The following is a 22,829-nucleotide window of genomic DNA, read 5'->3' as shown; positions in this document are numbered from 1 at the left end:
CATTTCCCATTATTACACACACACACACACACACACACACACACACACACACACACACACACACACACACACACACACACACACACACACACACACACAGGGTTATTACTGACAAGTATTTCCCATTTACCCCAATATGAAGCAAAATAACCATTTTGAAGTGGTTCCACGACCCTTTTAACCTTGCACCTTCACGTGCAAATGCACATGCACACCTTCAATCAATGCCCCTTTATTGTCACTGTCGAGCGACAGTATCTTGTCACCTTTTTCATTTTGATTGGCTCATTTCATCTCAGCTTCTCAGTCGCAGTCTTTCCCCTCTCTCAGTTCTGCATTATCCCTCATCCTGTTCAGCTCCTGCTCATCTCTCCTGTTTTCACTCTCTACTCCTATTCTCCTTATCCCCCACCCCCCTGTCATACTTAATTCTTCCATTTTGTTGCATCCCTCTCTCGGGTGGAATCCATCTGAAACCCTCGTTTCCCATCCATGGCTCTCTCCCATCATGACCAGCTCCACTGCTCTGACTTTCTATTTGAGGTGTCTCATGATTGGATAGAAAATTGAATTCCATCAGCACTCTCAGCACACACAAGCAGCTATTCCCCATGTCTTGTCCTTGCTTTTGTTGATGGACTGATGAAATGCATGTTTACTGCAGATATATTGCACACTTACCTATTCAGACAAGACATAGGATGACAACAAATAAACACAGAAAGCTGTGATTCTATCTGGTAGGCTCAATAAGACTATGATTGTCTGGATGAAACACATGTTCATTTTAAATGCCATGAGAAAAGACTGAAAAAAATAAGTTAAAGAGTGATTGAAATGGAACTGATTACAAATAAAATTAGAAGAAGAAAAGTAAGGATTTGTTTCAAGATGATTATCATAGATATTTTCAGTCAGTGAAAATTAAATATGTGCTGCTTGGCTACAAAGTATTCTCTCCTCCTTAAATAATTATATTAGAAATTATTAAATGTAGACTTGGATTTGTAGTGTGAGTCGCCTTCTGTTCATGTGTGAAAGAAAATGATATGCTTTGGAAAGGAATGCCACATCAAGACTTTGAAGCTGGGCGCAAAATGCAGCAAATCCCCAAAGTGCTTTTGAAACTCCTGACAGTCTCTTTAAACCAATCCCCAATGGCCACAACAGTATAATGTTCTCCCCTAAATGTTATGAGTCTGCTGAATCTTTCAAAGACCTGGGCCCCTTTTTCTCACGCAGTCTATTGTCCAAGAACACTGCGTGATAAAAACAATTTGTTGAAAGACTTATATCCTGCCCAGATATGGCCCAATGTGACTGACCTGGAACTGGTGTACAAAGTGGACCTCATATGTTTCTGATTAACATTTTTAAAACAATTTAAACGTGTGACGGGTCAATTTGCATCTGAGTGTGAATAATCACATAGCAACCCTTTAATATAAGGCCCAATAACTTAGTGAAGGCTTAGTCCTCCCTTGCTTCCATTACCATCTGCCCCTGCAGGCAGCTAAGCAGATATCACATGGAAGGAAGTCCAAACGGCTGACTTGAGCGTAGGGTAACTATTGACCTCAATACTTCATGCCTCCTAGCCCTAATCCATTGAAAGACCAACAGCGCAACCAATAGAGCTGCTGGTCGCACTCAAAAAATGGCGTAGCCCACCATGACAAACCATCTGACTGAAAGCCATAATCGACACAATCAATAAAGGCATGCAAGTTGTTTTATCATCCTCTCACAGAAACCTGGCTGTAGATGAAATACTGGTCGCCTCCAAGGCTAAAATTGGGGCGACCCAGTATATTACAGCTGAGGAATCAAACTGTTTGCCATGGATGGTTTAAAGAATTAATACACAGTGGACTTTTCAGTTTACACAAGCAAATGCAACATCTCCTCTCAGCATGGCCTGATGTTGTGATGTCCCTTCTGCAACCACGTTACCTTGGCACAGGCTATCACATACTGTGTGGAAAAGTTATATTCTAGCCCCAAGCTATTCAGGGTTTACCTGGAAGACTTGCAAGGAAAAGGGAGAAAAATAAATTGCCCTCAGACAAAAAAAAAGCATGATAGTAAGATTACCATAAAATTGATTTGAGATGATCCAATCATCTATCTAAAATGTATGGACAATGACATAGTATCATTTTCCTACAAATTTCACATGGCACATATGGCGGTTGAAAATTTAAAATAAAAACAAAAACAACTTAAAAATCGTTGACAAGACCAACATTTAGAGAACGAAAAATGTATGCTTATAAAAAGGTATACTACTATGTATCAGATCACTTAGTATATTTCAAAACGTTTTTTATTTTACATTAACCACTAGACTCGAGTAACAATGTGGTGCAAGTTTTAATCAACAAAAGGACAATATATTATACTACATGTAGCCTACTGAGAATAGGAGACAACTGTGTGTACTTTCAGTCATAACAGAGCTACTGTATGTTTAAGTGCCACTCACTGATCTAAGCGTCATCAATATATTATCACTACTTGTATTGGTGATGTTCAACACCACAAGCACGCGTCCTTGTTAACTATGTCACACGTCCAGTATTTTACTTGTTGCAAAAGTGATACATCAATGTATTATTTTATAACCATCATACTGGGCATCTGTATTTCTCTCATTTTTCTCCACTGATAGAAAGGGCAATTCTGCTCACAAAGACCTAAGATAAACTCTGAGGTCCATACACTGTTTTTAAAATCCTCAAACACCCAGGTGAATGTCAGACATGCTTTTAAGGTATTAGGCCCAAATGTGGCTTTAGACCAGAGACAGAGGCCTTTTACCAAGAGTCAGATCCCTTGCAATAGGGAGGCATTGTTTGCTATCATTGCCACCTTTTGGACCTGAGCACATCTTAGTCTGTGGACATTAAAGTATATTCTTTACAGCTGTTTCCGCTCTGCTAATAATCATCAAGCTGGCTCTGCTTGTAACATAAGGACAACAGTTCCACACAGGAGTTGCCCAAAACAATCATTTATTTTAACTAACAGTGTCGACAACCAACAATAAAACAAACAGAAGAGCGGTGTCCTGCTGCACCGAGCAGGGCAGCTGAGAGAGAGCGAGAGCCTGTTCTGCAGCCCTCTTATATCCTGGAATCAAGTTCCAAAGGTGAGTCCCATCACTGCTGATTACAAGAAACACACAGGTTACAGCAGCACCACCTGATGGACAACCACAGGGTTGTCACAGTTAGCTGTAAGGCTCCGGCCTGTTCAGCCTAATATGATTATTTTTCAATTTGACTGCATTGCTGTAATAGATAAATAGGTAATAACAGTATAGATTTCAAATGTAAAAACTGGCAACTCCACCTCTGGTTTCAACTGCCTTGTCTTAGACAGTCCACAAAGCAGTTGATCGAGTCACTGCAAAAATTGAGGGACCCTTTTTCCTAACAAACAATACAGTGGATTGTCACACCATGCAGCTCTTAATCCAGACAGAGCTAAAGAAGAACCTTTTATATAGCTTTCATCTCGCAGGCAGACAACACAATAACCCTTAAATGGAAAAATATACTAGTCTTTGTGATTCGATCTGCCCGCTTTGAGTCCCTGCCTTTGTGTGTGTATGTATCTATGGAAGCACAGGTGAATTCAGAGTTTAAAAGAGGTCTCACTGATGGATTAAGACATTTACTAACTGTAACTTGCCAGCTCTCTTGGCTATTTTCAGTTAAAGGTTTGTGGATCCCATTTTGCTGCTCTCCTGCCAATATGACACGGATAAACAATTTTAAAAAAGGCACGAGTTTCATGAAATCCTCAAAAGTGTACTAAGAGATGCGGGGTTTGTGTATCACATCAGTGTTATGCTCTCCAAGTAATTTGAACGCTTGTCTTTTCTTATCAGCCTGCATTGATCCAAGGGAGGCGTGTGGTGCAGTGGGTTCTGTGTTGGTGTTCGGATCAGGGTGTCACAGGTTCAAACCCCACTGTAGTCAGCATGTCGTTGTGTCCCTGAAACACTTCACCCCAATTGCTCCTGTGGGGATTGTCCACAGTATTGAGTATGTAAGTCCCTTTGGATAAAAGCGTCTAACAAGTGACATGTCATGTAATGTAATCCAGGGAACTCCTGATGTGCTTCATAAGGAGCATCACTACAGAGGAGATTAATGCTTTATTTCTAATTATCTCCTTGTTCTCTTTCCCCATTATTCTTCAAAGGCAACGCTGAGGACATAAAGGCACAATAAGGTCCACAGAGGTTTCGTAAAAGCATTGCTTTGGGGCTTGGATGTGGAACAGATTTTATTCATTTCTAATCTATAATAATAACACATTTTGTCTGAAGGTCACATTTTTTTCTTCAACAAACTTGTCAACACAGACGCACAGAGAGTAACAAATGCAAAAGATGCATACAATTAAAATAGAAGAAAACAATTTTAAAAAGCCATGTGACCTGATAACAACTTTCTTTTTAAAGGATGAATTGGTATTTTGTTAGGAATTAAGTTACAAAAAACCTGTTTAAATAGTTTACAACAAAATGGCATAATAAAGTCTCTTTGACGTGTTAGACAACCTTCAGTACACAGTAGCAGAATGTAGTTTTCAGCAGCCAGTAACACACGAGAAAAAAAAGAAGAAATATTTCACTATAATTGTCTAGCATGCAAACAACATTTCCAGTAGCTGCTCATTTCAGGACTCTTTTCAAAATCCACACATCTTGATGGGAAAAACATCAAGTGTTATTTCACAGCAGACACAGTAGGAAAGACACAGGTGTAAATAACTCAATCAATGATAGCTGAATTCCATTTAGCTTTAAGGGACCCTGTATTGTTATGCAGCCTCACTGTCAGGGCTAGCTGGGATAACAAAACAGAGCAATCATTAATGTTATTAGTAACACTTGTGCTTTTCATGACATGACAAATTAAAATATCTGTGAAAAAAAGCGAAGATGAAATATTTGTTTTAAAGTGGAGGACGAATGTATAAAATCCCTATCATTCACCTGTAAACGATTTATTCATACCATCGATTGACAGCATAACATAAATAGCGTACAAATACTTCCGTACAAGTAACATTGGTTTATTTTGTTCTTGTGTGTTGGAAGCTAAATTATACAGAGAAGCACCCATGCAGTAGATTCATTGGCACTGGTGTTGTGCATAAACACAGAATGAAACATCATGATTCCATTCTTTCATATGCCATTGTCATTTAACATTAGTAAGCATTGATATCCCAATTCATGTTTAACTTCATTTTACTGCACGTTTTGATGAAATACTCAACATTTTATAAATCAAATAGTTTCAAGGCCAAACAGCTGGATGTGCCAAACTAATCCTAGATTTTATCATCGTGGCCTATTTTCTGTGCTGTCACCCATTTTATGAAGACATCATAAGGCACTGATTTATCATGGTGGTCATAAATGTGTCAGCCCTCCATCTCAGTCTTCTCCTTGGCCAAATTCCAGTCAGGAATGATCATATAACTGTCTCACACCATCCTTAAGGATGTTTCTTTGTAAGGAACTCAATTAAGGAGCAGCTGCTGAGGCATTTCATGAATTCTGGGTTGTTTTCAGTATTACGAGCAACCCTGAAGCTGGTGAAAATTGAATGTATTATCCATCCCTTTTTTATCTCTTTTATCCGCCTTATTCTCAGTGGCCCTGATGATCTTTGTGCAGCTGCATTCTCTCTTTCTCCACTTGGAGGCGCTCTCTCTCAATCTGAAGTCTGCCGGCCTCAAATTTGAAAAACTGCAGCCTCTCTTTCTCCAGCTGCACTCTCTCCTTCTCTAGTTTTAGCCTTTCAGTTTCCAGATCCACCAATGGCATCCAGCCTTTACTGTCTTTCTCCCTATGTCCATCATGAGTGGAGGATAAAGAAGACGTGGAGGACGAAGGCGGGCCTTGTTGGGGCGGCAGGTTAAAGGATGAGTCCACACGCTCTGAATGTCTGAGCAGCAGAAGCCTAAGCCTCTCCCTCTCCACCTGTAACCTCTCTCTCTCCAGCTGCAGCCTTTCCCTCTCTACCTCCATCTGACGGAGTCGCTCCTTCTCCACCACCAGCCGCTCTTTCTCCACAGCCAGGCGTTCAGTTTCCACAGCCAGGCGCTGTCTTTCCAGCTCCAATCGCTGTTTCTCAACAGCAACCACAAACCCGGCCCCCATGTTTTCATGATTGTTTAATCCACCCAGAGCGTGAGCTTGCATCCCCATCAGGCCTCCAGCGTGGGGCAGGTCTCTGTTGGTGGTGGAGGTTGGTGCCTTAGAAGAGCTAAGCATGCCCAAGTCATTGTGGCAGTAAACATTCCCAACATGCCCCTCGCCACGTGACTCTATGTCGCTGAGGAGTGAGGGAATATCATCATCTTCTATTTCTCCGTCTCCCATATCACCATCACCATGCAGCTAGAAGGATAAAGGGAGATCATTAAATACAGACTAGACCTATTTTCCCATAGACTGTATTAAACATGGACATGGTCTCCATGAAGACACCCACATGTTTCTGACGTGCCATGGGCGAAGAAGTGGGCTGTTGTAGGAGCATAAACTGGCCTGTGTGATAAAGCAAGCAGACATCTAGCAGCTCCTCTGACCACACCCACCTGTCACTCAACGCCATGACACCCTTAATTGTGCACTCAATATTTTTAACAGGTGAGTTATATGAAAAAATACACCCCTTTAATCTCCTATGAATAGGGAGTTTAGCATGATATGACTATGCTTCACTGCTGTAGAGATGGGCGTTTTACGATGGGGGTCTATTGGGATCAACTCACTAATGGAGTCGAAGGTCGACACTTGGATTTTGCACATGACTTTAACTTTACTTGTCATGAGAGGCAACACTGCTCTTATCCTGTGAAAACAGCTCTACTGTACAGTGTATAGTGTTTCTCTAGAGGGAGTTCTCCAAGTCTAAGAAACTAACCCTGATGATAGGTTACGAAATGTGAGATTGAGTTGCATTATGGGAAAGGTAGGATTCAAGTGTTTCTATAGCTTCACTCATGTAATTGTTAACACATATTGCAAAGTGTAGATAGTTATATTCCTGAAGACAACTCTGAGCTTCTGTGTTGTGAGTTTTTGGTTTTAAATAGACTTGATACAGGTTCATAACACTGGAGAGAAATAGGCTGCAAAGTTTTTTAGGGATTTTATGAGGAACATTGTAACACTGCAGTGTGAACAAATTATGATTATCTGATAACAAATCTTAATGCAATCAGAAAAACATACATTTTACATCAAGTTTTAATTAAATCCTAATGAATGAACACATTAACACCTTAATTTAATGTAATTCCTACCTTGTGAACATACAAGAGTGCAATCAATATGCCAGATTAACAGGAGCCACTTGATATAAAATATGCTGGCATCATCACTGGGATGTGTAAAACATAACTACCTCTGCTGATGAGGATATTAATCAAGCTCATTAACACATCATCAAGGTTAACATACGTAGGGTACTTGTAGGGACATTAACCGTGTTAATGTGAGCTCTGTATCAAAAAGCATGAAGGAGATTGAGAAAATCCTTTTGTCCTCATTTACATGCAAATGTAATTAATAGACTGAGGTTTAATTAGAGTATCTAATCCATAGTAAATGTATACACACTCACTGTGGCACCATAATGTTGATGATGGGTTTCTTACCCTGTATTCAGTGACATCTTCCTCCATCTTCACCCCCATTATGGACTGCCCGCTCGGCTCACTGAGAGCCACCAACTCCGGCCAGTCGCAGTGGCAATCCTTGGAGAGGCTGGAGAGGTCAAGCAGCTGGTCACATCCAGATCCCAGAGAAGCTGCCTCATGCTCAGGGGAGGACTGATCATACTCAGTCTTCAGGGCCATAGACGAGGATGAGGAGGAGGAGAGGGACAGCTCAGCCCGAATCTGTTTTCTCTTCATCAGTGCACGCCAGTCTAAGTAACGACGCTTCACCTGCACAGGAGATAGGGATGGAAAGGGACTAGTGTTTTTAAAAGTTAAAAAGGAAATATAAAAGTGTGATTTGAATGTAGGGATAAACAAACCTCTGCTGCAGTGCGTAGCTCTCCTTCCCCCAGTGAATTAACACCGCGAGCCACTTCTTCCCATGCCTGTCTCTTCAGCTCATTAATGGCTGTGTTCTGTTCACACACAACGAGGAGAATATAAATAACAATTACAAATGTTGTGTTGGGATAAGTAAAGCCTGGAAGTGTGAGTTATGCAGGTTCCTTTCAAAAATATCGAAGATGCCAGTTTTTCATAAACATAACAAAACCATATTATTCTCTGAAGTAAAGCAGAAGGATAATTTTTGAGGCCAATAGCAATGCTGAAAGAATATTATTGCCATGAATAAATTATTAATTATTTTTGACAAAGAACGCTTAAATATGTATGAATATATTTGTTTTAAAAATTGTGACCAAGATGTGCAGTGAGCTGGATATATTGCAGATGAAAAATAAAAATGTTAGTGCTCTCTGGTGGACAGTGGAGATAATAGGGATGCTGCTAAATAATTGTTTTAAATACTTTGGAATTTCAGCACTGCGCATTTGTTTTACTTATCAGCTGATCTACCTGTGACGCATTGAATAATCTAGGTTAACTCTTTTATGCCTCATAATTTGTTTTTCTTTGTTGTATGGATGAGCATGTCAAGAACACAGTACAACTTACTCATATATTTAAAATGTATGATTTCAGTAATGAGTTAGTATACACTCACAAAGACATTAAAAAAATAATTCTTCAACTAAAGTCACACACATAGAGGTGAAAGAGAAGAGGAAATCTGCACCTGCTGTCTGGAGAACAACACGTCCGTCCTTTTGTGGATCTCCCTGATAAGAGTCTGTGTTTCTTTCACACTGTAGTTGCTCTTCCTCTTCCTCTTTAGATGTTTAATCTGCAGGAAATCCAGCTTGGCGGCAAGGAGGGGACCGACACCCCAGAGGCACAGAGAGACAAACAGAGACGAGGAGATATACCTGGAGAGAGAAGGCAAGGGTGAAGTTATGGAGATAGCAAGAAAAAGTAAGGTTAAAGAAAAAAAAAGTGTGGATGGAAACTTGAAGTTCTCCACCTGGGAGGCTCATCCCAACTCTTACACTCAATGCAAGCTCTTTGTAACAGCATGTGATACTTGAAGTTGTGGAAATAAGTGTGATAGGTTGCAGACCTCACACCAGTTTGGCTTAAAGAGGAAATCAAAAGCCTTATTATTTCCCAGTGGAAGATTCACTTTTACCTTGATAAAGCCCTGATTCGATGACGTTATAGCCACATTATTAAGAAAAGGCTCTTAGGTGCCCAACCAGCCAGGTGAGCTTACACAGGAAGATAAACACCACAGGCTGAAAGGGCTCTACACATTTCCTGTATGTAAAAAAGGGACACAGAAAGGGAAAAATTCAAGTTGTTGTGATATAAAGTGTGTATGAAGTGTGTGTCAAATCGTCAGTATACCTAAAATCCCTAAATTTGGCACAGCTTTTAGAGTGTGTAACACGTTCGCCACCTTAGACCCTCAATTTGTAGAAGGAAAAACTCGAGATTTAAAAAACTGAAAAAAAGAACACACCATAAAAGGGGAGAATATCCTATTATCCTTGTAGTATAGGATATACAGTAAACACAATATCTAAAAACCCTACATATGCTCCAAATATGGAAAATATTCAGTGTGTAATGTCAGGTTAATTGCAGGTATATGACATGTGCGTTTCTTCTATTTTACTACATGTAGTTACAATACCCACATACGCAATATGTGCTTTTTGGTTATACCATCCTGTTTCTCTAACATGTATTTTATAGTTTATATAGAAAATGTGTAGCCTATTTGTTTCAAGGAATAAGCTACGATAGTAGCTAGTGATTCCTATATTTTTTTTTAACCAGACGAGCACGACACAATTTTATCTTCGTAATTACACATGTAACACCGTCATGTCTGTTGCCTATTCTACCACCACCCCAATATAACTATATATGCAATGTATTTCTAATACAACTCACCTTACGCACACAGATGTTCCGAAATCACAACAACATCGTAGAGGTACAATTGTAATGCTGCATTCAATGTGAGTCGGAAAAAACTTATATTTTAATATTTACGCTTTAGATGCGTCTTTTTGGTGCAAATCGGATAACATATGTTGAATAGAAAATTGGACCGTGAATTAAAACATGTTGTTTTCTTTATTAACGCATCAAAGCAATACCCCGCCATTATGTAGACGAGGAAATACGTTTAAAAGCATTGTAAGAAAGAGGCGTGGGTGAATTGTTTTTTAAAGGTGTGATAGTAAGGAAATCCATGTATTTATAATTAACTGGCTTCGGGGAATTATTTATGCCTGGGGTATGCAAAAACTATCGTATTTATTGAAAACACAACATGGCTTTGCCGTTTTTACAATATTCCTGAGAGTACGTAAATGTATCGTTTGTTGCGCACTGTTCTGATCGCTCCTATTGGCCAGTCCTCCACCGCGCCCACTTATGACGATGTTGAGTCACGCCGGGCTCTTCCGGGCAGGTTAATCACTCTCAAATCAAAAAAGGTAAACAGAGAGTTGTCATTTTATTAGCAGCTCTCAGTTATGTGTTGCTCTGGTGCTCCACTGTTAAGTTATAAAGCATCAGATGAGTGCTGTTGTCGGTCAAGTCCTACATGCTAATGTGCGATGCTAACTCGTTAGCTAACTTGTAAGCAGTCTGAAGTTGTGGAGGAGAGATGAGTAAAGCGAGGTGAAGAGATGGGCTCTGTTCGCTGGGCTTTTCTCTGTGGGTCCTGGAGACCCAGCAGGTCTGAGTGGATATTAGCTAACCGCTGCATCCAGCGGGAGGAAAGAGACAGGATCGGACAGTTCGTGTTTGCAAAGGATGCAAAGTCAGCCATGGTGAGCCTGACTGTATACTTTGGGTTATCTTACTGTGGAATACCACCCGAGTTAGGTCCTTTCCCAGTGGTCAAATCAAAAACATCCACGTGTAACATTATAATTTGTCCACAACCAAGGAATTAGTAGACAATACCTAGGGGAAGTCCGTCTTAAGTTGGAAATGTAAGTTCACATACTGACTGTATTACTACTATACACTGGAAGAGTATGACCTGTTTTTATTAGATGTTTGTAGGCCTTGTATTTTATATAAATATTTGTATATAAAGATAATCCCATTTCAATGGAAACCTGCAATATTTGCCCAGTGTAGAGGTAGAAACACACTGCATGGAATTGGAGTCATTAGGTCACTATGGCCTCAGAGCTATTGTGTTCATAACATTCATAACAATATTAATTTAAAATAAAATAATTACGTAAATCTCATTCAAAGAGTTGTGCCATCCGTGTACTTATACAATTCCTTATATAACATTCCTTATTCCTAATATAAAAGATTTCAATTTGAATAAAAAAGATTATTTCCTAAAATGTTTCAAATAAAACAGAAATAAGCATTCAAGTCCCGTTAAAAAAATGATGTTCCTAATGTATCTAGTATAGTTATTCAACGCTGCATTGACTCAGCAACATGTCAGCTGAGGACAAGAGACAACTGGACGTAATGGAAGTCATTAACACTGCTTTAAGGATTATTAGATGATGCTAGACATCAAAACAAGATCCTAAGGTTTCAAGATTTAACAACCAAGACACTCCACTAAGAATCATTAAGACCAATACTTCCTGCTCATATCCCAAAGCTGTCCTTCTTTACACTGCAGGCCTCGTGGCATGGTAAATAATGGTGCAACAGGGCAGATGTTTTTATGCACTTGTTTGTTGTTTGATGTTGCTGCTGCTAATTTCCTAACAGGTGCCATGTTTCATCTACAGTTTTCTCAAGAGAGGATTTTATGTCTCCCATATGCTTTATGTTTTAATTATTATTTTATGACTTTAGATATTACCAAGAATGTATATTTTATTATATCTATTATATGCTTTACGAGTGATTAGCTCTACTATTTGTGTCTTTCTCTGTCTTTGCTAAGTGAGCTCACTTAGTTTCATTCCAATCAATCATGTCGATATGGCTATAAAGTATTTAATTTTGAATACACTGACCATCTGTCTCTCAGGCTGGCAGGTTGCTGCTGAGGAGATTTGTGTGCGAGAGGATGGGGATCCCGTGGTCAGAGATCCGATTGGAGCGATCTCCCAGGGGGAAACCTTACCTGGCAGCTCCACTAAAGGTTAACACCGTGATTGTTATCTAAAGTAAACAAAGCCTGGATTTGTACTTCCTATCCCACCATTGGGCCAGTGGTGACTATCAGAACACAGTGATAAAGTATTGAAATGCACTTGTTTGCCCCTTAACTACACCTACAGGGAACATTAATCGTATGTAGTATTTTAGATGTATAACAGGGTATGTGTTCTACATCACAATCTATATAGTAAGACAAATATGACTTTGCATGGAACTTGGGCACTTTTTGAGCTCGAAACATAACGTATGCAGTTATACTGGATTGTAACAAATAGTTATTTCAAGTCAATGCACAATTATAATATTGTGTAATCCAGCGCTTATAATTGATGCTTTTGTACAGTTATGGTTACAGACTTTCTCAACCAAAACAAATAAGTTTCCTGTTTTTTGTTAAAAGATTCTATAAATAACGATGTTATCTCAAGCTTTTTTGGCCAAAATAATCTTGAAGTGAAAATCTGACCTACCACTATAATAGACTGAAATAGTAGCCATGTTCTATGTCGTCTTGTACAAATATCCACTGTTTGATCACTGTGATGCCCTTTACTTCCAGGTCAGGTCAGATTCAGGCACTGAACCCCCGTCCTGGAGTTTCAATCTGTCCCACCAGGGGGACTACGCTGTGCTCGCTGCAGAGCAGGGGGGGCAGGTGGGAGTGGATATCATGAAGAACACCATGCCAGGTAAATGACATGTAAAGGAGAATGTGTTTATTGATTTTTCAAAAGAATGGTTTGGAATAGCAGCAGAGAGGGAAAAAAACATCAACTCAAGTATGACACATTTTGAGAAAAACTGTTATAGTTGGGGACTTAAAAGCACACACACATGTGTTGTTACAGATATTTTGTTGATGTCTTCTGAAATGTGAAACTTTTCCAAATTCAAACATGCTCCATTTGATCATGATAAGGCTTAAAATATGAGACTTCTAAACTCAGTGTCAGCAGCTGCAGTCCTAACAATGAGGCAGAAATATATTTTATATTTTCTGTGTGTTTTTCAATTTGACCACAAGAGGCCACTGTTGCCTTTCTAATGTAAAAGGTTAAGGCGTGTATAAGTGTTTGGATTCCTCTGTGGTGTGTGCACGTGTGTGTTACAGTCACATTTATATATGAGGCTTTTCTTAGAAATGAACCATCCACAAGTATCTAAAAAAAAAAAAAAATGTAATCCTGGTTGCGCTCTATTCTACCTCTGACACTTCATTTTCTTTCCCCTTGTCTCCCTCCCTCCTTCTCTTTCCTTCTGTTTTGGTCTCGTTCTTCCTTCTCTCTCCACCTTCCTTCATTCCCTCCAGGTACCAGCTCTGTGCCGGAGTTTTTCCGCATCATGACTCGTCAGTTTACAGCGTACGAGTGGAGCGTCATCCAATCAGCCGGCTCGGAGCACCTGCAGCTAGCCGCGTTCTACCGCCACTGGGTAACCATGGCAACCGTCCTACCCTTTCGTCACATTGCATTGCTGCTGGGCCCCACGGGCGGTGTTTGTGTGTGGGGGGGGGGGGGGCATAGGGAGGAAATAACATTGTCAATGTCCTTTGAGACACACACACATTTGTACAAAAATAAGTATTCCTGTGTGATTTCTTTACTTAATTCCAATATGTATCTTTTTGTCCCGTTTTGTGCTTCTCTATCCCTGCATTTCATTGTTACTTAGTCCTCTCTTTCTTCTCACCACCTCTAACTTGTTTTTTTCTCCATGCACGCGCACACACACACACACACACACACCCTAACACACACACACAGATGGACGGCGACAGCAATGGTGGTGCTAAGTAAAGATGTTGTGAGAGTGAGAGGGTGGCACAGAGACGTCAAGCTCTGATATCATCATCACCACACTGTTGACTAATGGCAGAGTTCGACGGTTGCCATAGTGATTAGCCTTGTAATACTGTTATTGTGGCTCATTGGCTGCCGAGCTGGGTTGGTTTTGGCTGGACACACACACACAAACACACAAAGTCACTCTTTTGTATACGCACTGTTATACATGTGTGCATAGATTCCCATCTGTTGTGGTTTTAAGTTATTGTGCTACGGAGCCAAAACAGACAAACACACAGAAACACAAAGAGGCACAAACAGACTGTATTTCTCCGATTTGTCAGGCATACAAATGTCCTTCTTTTTCCTTATGTGCCGGGGATCATTTTCTGCATGCAACTGATCAACTTTCCTCCCTTTTCCTCCAAGGCCTTGAAGGAGAGCTTCATCAAAGCCATTGGCACGGGTCTGGGCTTTAACCTGCAGAGGGTGGAGTTTCACCTGGCCCCGGAACAGCTCACACAGAAACATGTACTGCGCCAGACCAAGATGCATCTCGATGAGGAAGAAGAAGAGGACTGGATATTTGAAGTGAGTCTTGTGTATGTCAAAGGACAAAAGATTATACATGGTAATATTCCAAATATGATAACCTGATATAAACAATAATCTGTAGTTTTACCTTAATTTCCTGTTCTGAGAAATAATTGTGTAATATTGGAAGCAGCATGCAGTGTTTTTGAGCGAATCATTGGCAAAAAGTGTTTTCCTTTTGTAAGTGGGTATGATTCACGTTTTTTATTTATTTGGATCCTTCAAATGTTTTATCTTGCCCAAAAGAGGCTTTGCCAATGTGGTTTTTCCGCACCATATAAAGGAATAGTTCCATCATATCCGTATCTCAGTCTCAACGCCTTGCCAAGATATTGTCTTGCACATTACACAGCTTGTTTAAGTATTTTTGCAAAACTATTCATCCATTAATTTAAGAGGGGGAACAAAGACAGTTTTGTTATTGAAAAGAGGCATGTCCAATGTATAGCATCACAGACAGACAAAATTTACTTTGACTCCACTCCTTTTATGTAAAGATAGTTTTAAAAATGCTAATGTCCTCTTATTAGTGTAACTAACATTATGTACAGTTTGACGCTGCTTTAAGGGAATCAATTAGCTAAAAAGCAGCTCTCTGTGGGCTCCTGTTCCACTGCTCCTAACACTAGGATGGGTCATATGCAGAGAAACCATTTTGTTACAAAGTAAGTAGGCCTAATGTGTAATGACAATAAAAGTAAAAAAGAAAAAAAAGTATTCCAGTGGCTGCCCCCCCTTGAAAGTATCTGCAAAGTGAATCACGTGTGGTCTTTGCAGAGAAATACCCACAATGGATCACACTAAGGGAGCCTTCAAGTGGCCCTCCAACACTGGGACAAGAGTAAGAGGAGTGCACCCTCATTCACTGTCAGAGTATAAGAATCCTCTGTTGCCATCTTTTTCCCATTTGATCTCCTCCTTTCTGCTCTTCTTCTCTCCTCACCTTCATGTATTGTCCTCTCCACCTCTACTTTGATGTATTTTAGTCTCGTTTTCTCTCTCCGCCTTATTCTCCCCCCTGTATTTTCCTTCTCTATTCCCCCTCACATCCTCCTCCTCTTTCCTTCATGGCCACTGGAAGATGGATTGACAAGTGACTGCTAAAAGGTTACCACTGGTCTGAAAAGCCTAATGTCCCGTCTCCTCGCCTCTCTCCATCCCTCTCGAGGTCGCCGAGGCTTAATGCTGTTTTAGTGTCTGTGTTTTCACACTGGGGAATAACAGCTCACTTGTATTGATCGCAGGTAGATGGCAATGCATGTGTCTTCTTTGTAACTGTAGACGTGTAGGGCAAAGTGAGGCAACAGCAACATACAGGGTGAAGAGGAGCGAGTTGAAGCAAGAATCAGTGAAGCATAAACTGAAAATGGGATGCTCCCGCTAAATCTCCCCTGCACTGCCTCATTTTACAGCTGTTTGATTCCATATTTACATAGTATTCATTTGTGTAAGTTTGTCAGGTATTTGAACAGAAAACATTAAAGTGTTGTTTTTAAACAAATATAAATACGGGCTAATTTGCCAAATTAATCTTAAAAAGTTAATTAATTTTTTTTTTGTTGACAGAAAAAGAACCTGCAGCTATTTTGATAATCCAATCCGTCATACAAGCAGAAATGCCAAACATTTGATGGTACCAGGATCCTAATATATGAACATTTCCTCCTTTTTCTGCACTGTATATCATTGCAAATTGCGTACCTTAAAGTTTTGAACTGTTCAACATTTTATAGACAAAATTATTAATCAATGAATCTAGAAAATAATCAGCACACAATTAATTAATATCAGCCCTAATACCATGGTATTCGAGCTTACTATTTTCTCCTATCATCTATAGAATAACTAGATTTGATTGGCAATGAGAACAGTTCTTTCAATTATTCCAACTAAACAACAAGATTTTTTTATATAGATTACAATCAATACAATACATTTGACATTAAAATGAAGGGTTAATAGATTCTAACACTACGTTAAGCAGGTGTTGTAAATCATTTACATCAGATGTTTAATCCTGTGAAGTACTATTAAATATTACATTGTTTTAGAGCACAGACACACTACAGAGAAGCTGTTCCTCTCTCTGTGCTTGCCTAATAACAGAGACACGCATCATTATATGTAATCAGGGAATGATTGCAGTGTTCTTGAGAGGTCAAATCATCTCAAATTTAAATGTTTAGTTTTTCATGTCATACAGAAATTGACACATTCGGAGCGAACAGAGAGATGAGAGGAGCAGCAGTCTGGTAACCTCCTGTCCTCTGACTCGCTGAGTGCTGATTGGCTGGACCAGAGAGCAGCTGTGACTGATTACTTCCTGCTGACCTCTGCTGATCCCTCCTGCGGACTCTAGACAGAACCTGAAGGACCTATCAATGCCAAAAATACACAGAAAAAAATCGAAATATTCTCTTTTTAGTAACAATTCCTGCTGAAATGTATCTAAATGTTTCTGTTTGGGCTCTCTATGCTCCCTTCTATCTGCCATGTTGTTACCAACTCCCCACAGCACACACACACACGCACATACACACACACATGCACGCACCACCTGTTACTCCCACGTATACACACTTCGTTTTTGGCCTTTCATTTCCAGCATTTGTTGTCGCCTACAAAGCAAGTTATAGAGTGGACACATTAAGAACGAACGTTTGAAAGGACATTTTTTAGGACAATCAAGGCTCAACAGGATTGATAGTAATAGTGTGAGAAATGTGAATAAAAGATGAAATCAAAGGGATGTTTCATGTTAAGTACTGTAGTATAAGAAGGTCAACAGAAACTAAATCTTTTCAAAGATTCAAAAAATCTGAACATATAGATTTGAATCTGATTTTGCCATTTATAATTGTAATATTAGCACAGATGATATAGCATGGGTTAATAAGTTAAGATAGTACTTTATTGATCCCAATTTGGGAAATGTGTGTGTTGCAGCAGCATAACATCATCTAGCTAGGCATTGGCATTTTTCAGTAAATGAATTTATGCTTGATGTTTTTCTTCTATCACAAGCACGGGTATCGCTTGGCAAGCGTCATGTGACTTGTAAATACAGCAATCTGACTGAACCCTGAACTGACTGAACCCATGCTTGCTCGAAGAAACTCATTCACATGCATTTATTCAACAGATCCGGGTGCATGCTGTACAGTATCAACACCTGTGCACATATCTATTATTTGTCTCATAGTACTTGCTCTATATTTCTAAGTGTTTGCTCTGAATTTTAATTAGCAAAATGTGTTTTAATATGTTATGATATGGGGGTTATATATAGTTGGTACTAATGTGTGTGTGTGTTTCTGCAGGAGAGCTTGCTGGATGCTGACCATCATGTTGCTGTAGCACTCGGACCAACAGACAAAACAGGGTCTGAGGTAAGGATATTAACAATATTAACAGTTGCTCATATTTATAACTATTTCTTTCAGCATGAATAATGAAATGGAAGTTTTCAAAAGTAATTTAAATGTTTCATTAGCAGCCAAAACACTGCACAGTTTTCTGATCACCTCTGAAACCGTGAAGAAGATGTGCTTAAAGAGTCATTTTTACACCGGGCTAAAAGTATAATTTAAAGGTCACGGCTTTCTCTGATAAGAGGTTTAACACCCGACAGTGAATGTCCAAATGCTTGCCTTGTAATAATGCCAAACATTTGAAGGTTTATTATTCGCCAATAACTATTGATCTACAATACATGTCACATCATTTAAACTTTTTAAGACATGACACATCGGTCCTTAGGATTGTGCATTGTAGGAGTATTTTGAGGTATTTTAGTAATTGAAGGCTCTTCTCTCTTCCTCTCAGCTTTTTCGTCCGTCTCTTCCCCCTGCCAGCTCATTTGCGCTGCTGTCGTTCAGCGAACTCACCGCCTCCGCCTCCCCTCTGACGGAGGAAGACCCCGCCTGCTGGGACAGCTTCGAGATGAAGGCTGAAGCTCCACAGAGACAAAGAGACACACACACATCAGAACAACCACCTGTCTCACGCTGACGCTCACCTGATATGCACACACACATGCACACCTTTCATAAGTGCCAAAATGAAACGCACTCTCACTGACAGTGAAGCTGCTTTTTCATTCAACACAAGTCCAGTCAAGTTTATTTATAAAAACCAAGGATCACAGGTCTGTCTCACAGGACTTCAGAATCCTCACAGGATCTGACACCTTCTATCTTTAAATCCTCGGTTCAGGTGGAGAAGAAGTCTCAAAAGAAATCTGATTCACACACGAGAAATACTGTGTGGTACATCCGAACATTAAATGTTGATCAATACATTGATAGCGTTTACATTATTAACTTCTTGTATAATTTAAGAATACACATTGTCCAACGAGCTTCTCATTATTGATCCTTATCGGCCTCACCAATTCATTGTGTGTGTGATGTACAATAGGTAATCAAATGTTTCCTCTCAAGGCATCAGCCATTTATTTATTTTTTTCTCCTGCAGTTATTACAAGTTCCATGCAGAGCAACATGTAAAGTATCCAAGTACTACTTTGCATTGTGTTGGACATGTTTGTAATCTTTTCAGTCCTGCTCACATCTGTGTGTGTCCTCTTCTTGTCTCACATGGAAGTGTGCCCATGTGCACAGAGCTGGGTGGTTCATTCAATGTGGTTACAGATCAATATTCTGTGGTATTTTAGCTCATGATCATATTATGTCTTCCTGTTTTCATGCTACCATACCAGTTAACCATTTTTATTCAAATGCATTGGTTATTGAGCATTTTGTTTTATCCTTTTAAAGTTATTATTTTAGCTATAATCTGAAGCATTTCAGTGGCTGCGCAGTTTGCAAATGAATGCAAAATAAATCATATTACTTTACATGTGATTTTGCTTTATTTTGCCAAATTGTGATGTGTGTGTGTGTGTGTGTGGGGCGCCTAGCATTACTATACTTGTGGGGACCTAAATTTGTTTACACAGTCACGTGTGGGGACTCGCCTACCTTATGGGGACAAATTGGAGGTCCCCATGAGGGGAATCATTCATTTTAGGGTGAAGACTTGGTTAGGTTTAGGATTAGGGTTAGGGTAAGGGTGAAGGTTAAGGGTGTTAGGCTATAGGCATGTGTTGCCTTATGGCTTAAAGTTAGCGATAAAGATCTCCAGGAAATGCATTGCTAATGTCCCGCTGAAGTGATGTTAACAGTGTGCTGTGTGTGTGTGTGTGGTGTGTGTGGTGTGTGTGTGTGTGTGGTGTGTGTGTGTGGGCACCAAATGTGCTAGGTCCGCCCCTGTGTGTGTGTGTGTGTGTGTGTGTGTGTGTGTGTCTTTCTACTCTTCCTCTGTATAGCTAAATATATCAGACTTCTTTATCATGCTTTATTTCTCTCCATCCTGTCTTCCTCTTTATCTCTTCCATTCAGTCTCTTTCTTTCCTTTTCTCTGTCTATCTTGTCCCTCCATCTTGTCGTGCATCTATTTGAATCAAGGACATTTAGTAGCATCTCTCTCTCTATTCTTTGCAGTTGATTTCCTGCTCCATCCTCCCTCTCTCTTAGTAGATGCAGTCAGTCTGCAGGTTTAACCCTTCTTTCTGCATCACATTACATTAATCACAACATATAATCATAAGCCTCCTCCCCTGCACACAGAAAAGGAAATGACGAGCTAGAGGTCAAGAGATATGTGTGTGCAGTTGTGTATGCACCATGTTTGTGACATTAATGCACTTGTTCATCCCTGAGGTACTTATGCATAAGACAGTGTGTCCTGACACTCCATAGGTAATCATACAGCTACGTAGGGCCTTTGTTATCATGTGCTACTCTGATATTAGAAAAGTACATTCAGTATTTTCCCAACAGGTAAAGAGATAGAAAACAACCAATGAGGCTGCTGCAGAGCAATAATCTTTTTACCGTAATAATGTGAGAAGAATGGCAATGAGTTATCTCAATGTCAATACAAATTTGATTTAAAATTCAACTTTTTAATACACGTACAGAGACAGGTGAGCAGGAAAGGTCATTATTGATTTTTTTTTCTTTTTCTGACAAGTCTGGGCTGTCACAAGCTCACACACCTGACACAGACCTGAGGTGTTACCGACCTGCTATCTGACACCACGACCTGGACACCTTCTGCTCGTGTCAGGTATCACTCTTGTTCATTTCTTTCTATCAGATCTATTCTCTGATTTACCTCACCATTGATTTTGCTTTTTTCAATTAAGGGAGGTGATGATATAGATGAGCCTGCTGCAGATGGTTTCATGGAGGTCCTTTGTTTTTGTTTGTATAGGACACACACCCACACACAAGTACTTCCTTTATGCTGAAGGAAAAGGGCAGTCATTCAGTTGTATGTATAGTAAAACACATGTATGCATGTGTGTATGCTGTTAAAAGAGCTTGAAAACACACACACACACACACACACACACACACACACACACACACACACACACACACACACACACATATATGCAGTCATTGCCTCCAGCTGGAGTGAATTAGTTTGTCTCCTCACCATCTTAAATCTTGTGCCCTCTGCAGCAGTGAAGGAGGAGAGAGGAGGCGGCGGGGTCAGACAGCTTCCTGACAGAGAAGCCATTTTTGGTTGCACCATGTTTACTGCCGTGTCAGAATGGAGACCTTTTTTAGGAGGGAGCCAAGAGTGCTTTTGGTATTAGGAATATAATTTACTCCGCTAAAAGAGTTGAGACCCGGCTCAGCCTACTGTTAAGGATAAGAGCAACATTTGTCATCTAGAAGTGGAGGATATCTTGTGCTGCATTTGGACAGTTCATGTTTTAAAAAAAATGTGATTCAATGTTTAAAAGTCCCTGTTTTACAACTAGGATCAAGGACCAGACTTGGTTTGGTGTTTGTCTGGAAACAGGGGCGGACTGGCCATTGGGAATACCGGGAGTTTCCCGGGTGGGCCGGTGCTGTGTGTGGGCCGGAGGGCCAAAACAAATCCTACCGGCCCACATTTGTAAGTGTTCCGGCACAGCCCAGCCCAGTGGGGCGTGTCTCATTTTATTGACTTACTATCTCATTATATTGACTTAATATCTCATTATTGACTTAGTTATCTCATTATATTGACTTACTATCTCATTATATTGATTTAACTATCTCATTATAATGACGTAAGACAATTACCAGCAAGTCAAAGCAATACACTAGCTGTAAGCAATCTTGATTATGGAGCACTCCTGAAAAGAACATTGTTTTTGCTCTTGCCACACGCTTCATGAAGGTATCATCTACTGTTAATAAGGTAACATGTGAAGTAATGTTACTGGTATAGGCCTAATGTTAAATAGATAAACGTTAAATATAGCATGCACCGACCGTTTGGATGTCCAAACTGACGCGAGGTAGGCCTAGGTGTCTAACGTAACTGTATTGCTATATTTCGTGTACGAATATAGCAATACATATCTACGAATTGGATCAAATATAAAAGTCAGCCGAATTAATGTTGATATTTCGAGGAGACGTATTGTGTGAAGAGAAATTGAAGATGTTGTTTAATTGCTGATATATTTATGATCCACGTCACGTTTTCAGTTTCCATGGCAGTTCTTCCACTTTGTCTAGAAGTCTTCTAATCAGGGCTCTATGATTAAAGAACAAGGCAGATGTGTAATATTTAATGCAGCCGAACCATGTATTACAATGCCGTGATGCAATGACTTTCAAAGAGAAAAGCAAGCACACTCGGAATAAAGTATTATAATTTTTCTTTTTTTAAATGTTTTTCGGATTTCATATCGCATAAACACCATATCCCAACGTGCATTGCGGCTAAACAATCCAATCTCCGAGTTTAAACCATAGCTGAGGATCTTGGGTAATCAGTTCAGTGGCTGTGTATCTGTTTCTGGTTTATTTTATTTTGAAATTCTAGTTCCTGACGGACTACCAAAAAGCCAGAGATTTGGAATTAAACAAATAAATANACTATCCCCCGAGTCTACAGGTGGAAGCTGGGGTGGAGCTGGGGTGGTGGTGGGGCAGGCGAGCAGCAGCAACATGAAACACAGCAGCAGGAACATGAAGTTCATGTTCCTGCTGCTGTGTTTCATGTTGCTGCTGCTCGCCTGCCCCACCACCACCCCAGCTCCACCCCAGCTTCCACCTGTAGACTCGGGGGATAGTTATCTAATCATCACTCAATGTTCTTTGTAAATCTGTGGAG

General features: G+C 40.0%; 2 protein-coding genes across 2 annotated transcripts; one reads left to right on the top strand and one right to left on the bottom strand.

Annotated features, from left to right (window-relative positions):
* Window positions 1-4,283: 4,283 nt before the first annotated feature.
* Window positions 4,284-10,270, bottom strand: msantd4 (Myb/SANT-like DNA-binding domain containing 4 with coiled-coils). The gene is made up of 6 exons (XM_010787516.1): window positions 10,263-10,270; window positions 10,054-10,110; window positions 8,834-9,023; window positions 8,076-8,171; window positions 7,693-7,983; window positions 4,284-6,427 (listed from the first exon to the last, which is right to left on the bottom strand). Exons 1-6 carry the CDS (start codon window positions 10,268-10,270, stop codon window positions 5,675-5,677), a joined length of 1,395 nt encoding a protein of 464 aa, XP_010785818.1. The 3' UTR covers window positions 4,284-5,674.
* A 277-nt stretch (window positions 10,271-10,547) lies between these two features.
* aasdhppt (aminoadipate-semialdehyde dehydrogenase-phosphopantetheinyl transferase) lies at window positions 10,548-19,500 on the top strand. The gene is made up of 7 exons (XM_010787514.1): window positions 10,548-10,943; window positions 12,131-12,244; window positions 12,824-12,953; window positions 13,574-13,695; window positions 14,478-14,639; window positions 17,963-18,031; window positions 18,468-19,500. Exons 1-7 carry the CDS (start codon window positions 10,800-10,802, stop codon window positions 18,651-18,653), a joined length of 927 nt encoding a protein of 308 aa, XP_010785816.1. The 5' UTR covers window positions 10,548-10,799; the 3' UTR covers window positions 18,654-19,500.
* The last annotated feature ends 3,329 nt before the right edge of the window (window positions 19,501-22,829 follow it).

This window comes from Notothenia coriiceps, unplaced genomic scaffold, assembly GCF_000735185.1.
Source record: "Notothenia coriiceps isolate Sejong01 unplaced genomic scaffold, NC01 NC01_scaffold00030530, whole genome shotgun sequence".
Classification (NCBI taxonomy): domain Eukaryota; kingdom Metazoa; phylum Chordata; class Actinopteri; order Perciformes; family Nototheniidae; genus Notothenia; species Notothenia coriiceps.
The sequence above is the reverse complement of the archived record's forward strand: the minus strand, read 5'-3'. Positions and strand labels throughout refer to the sequence as shown.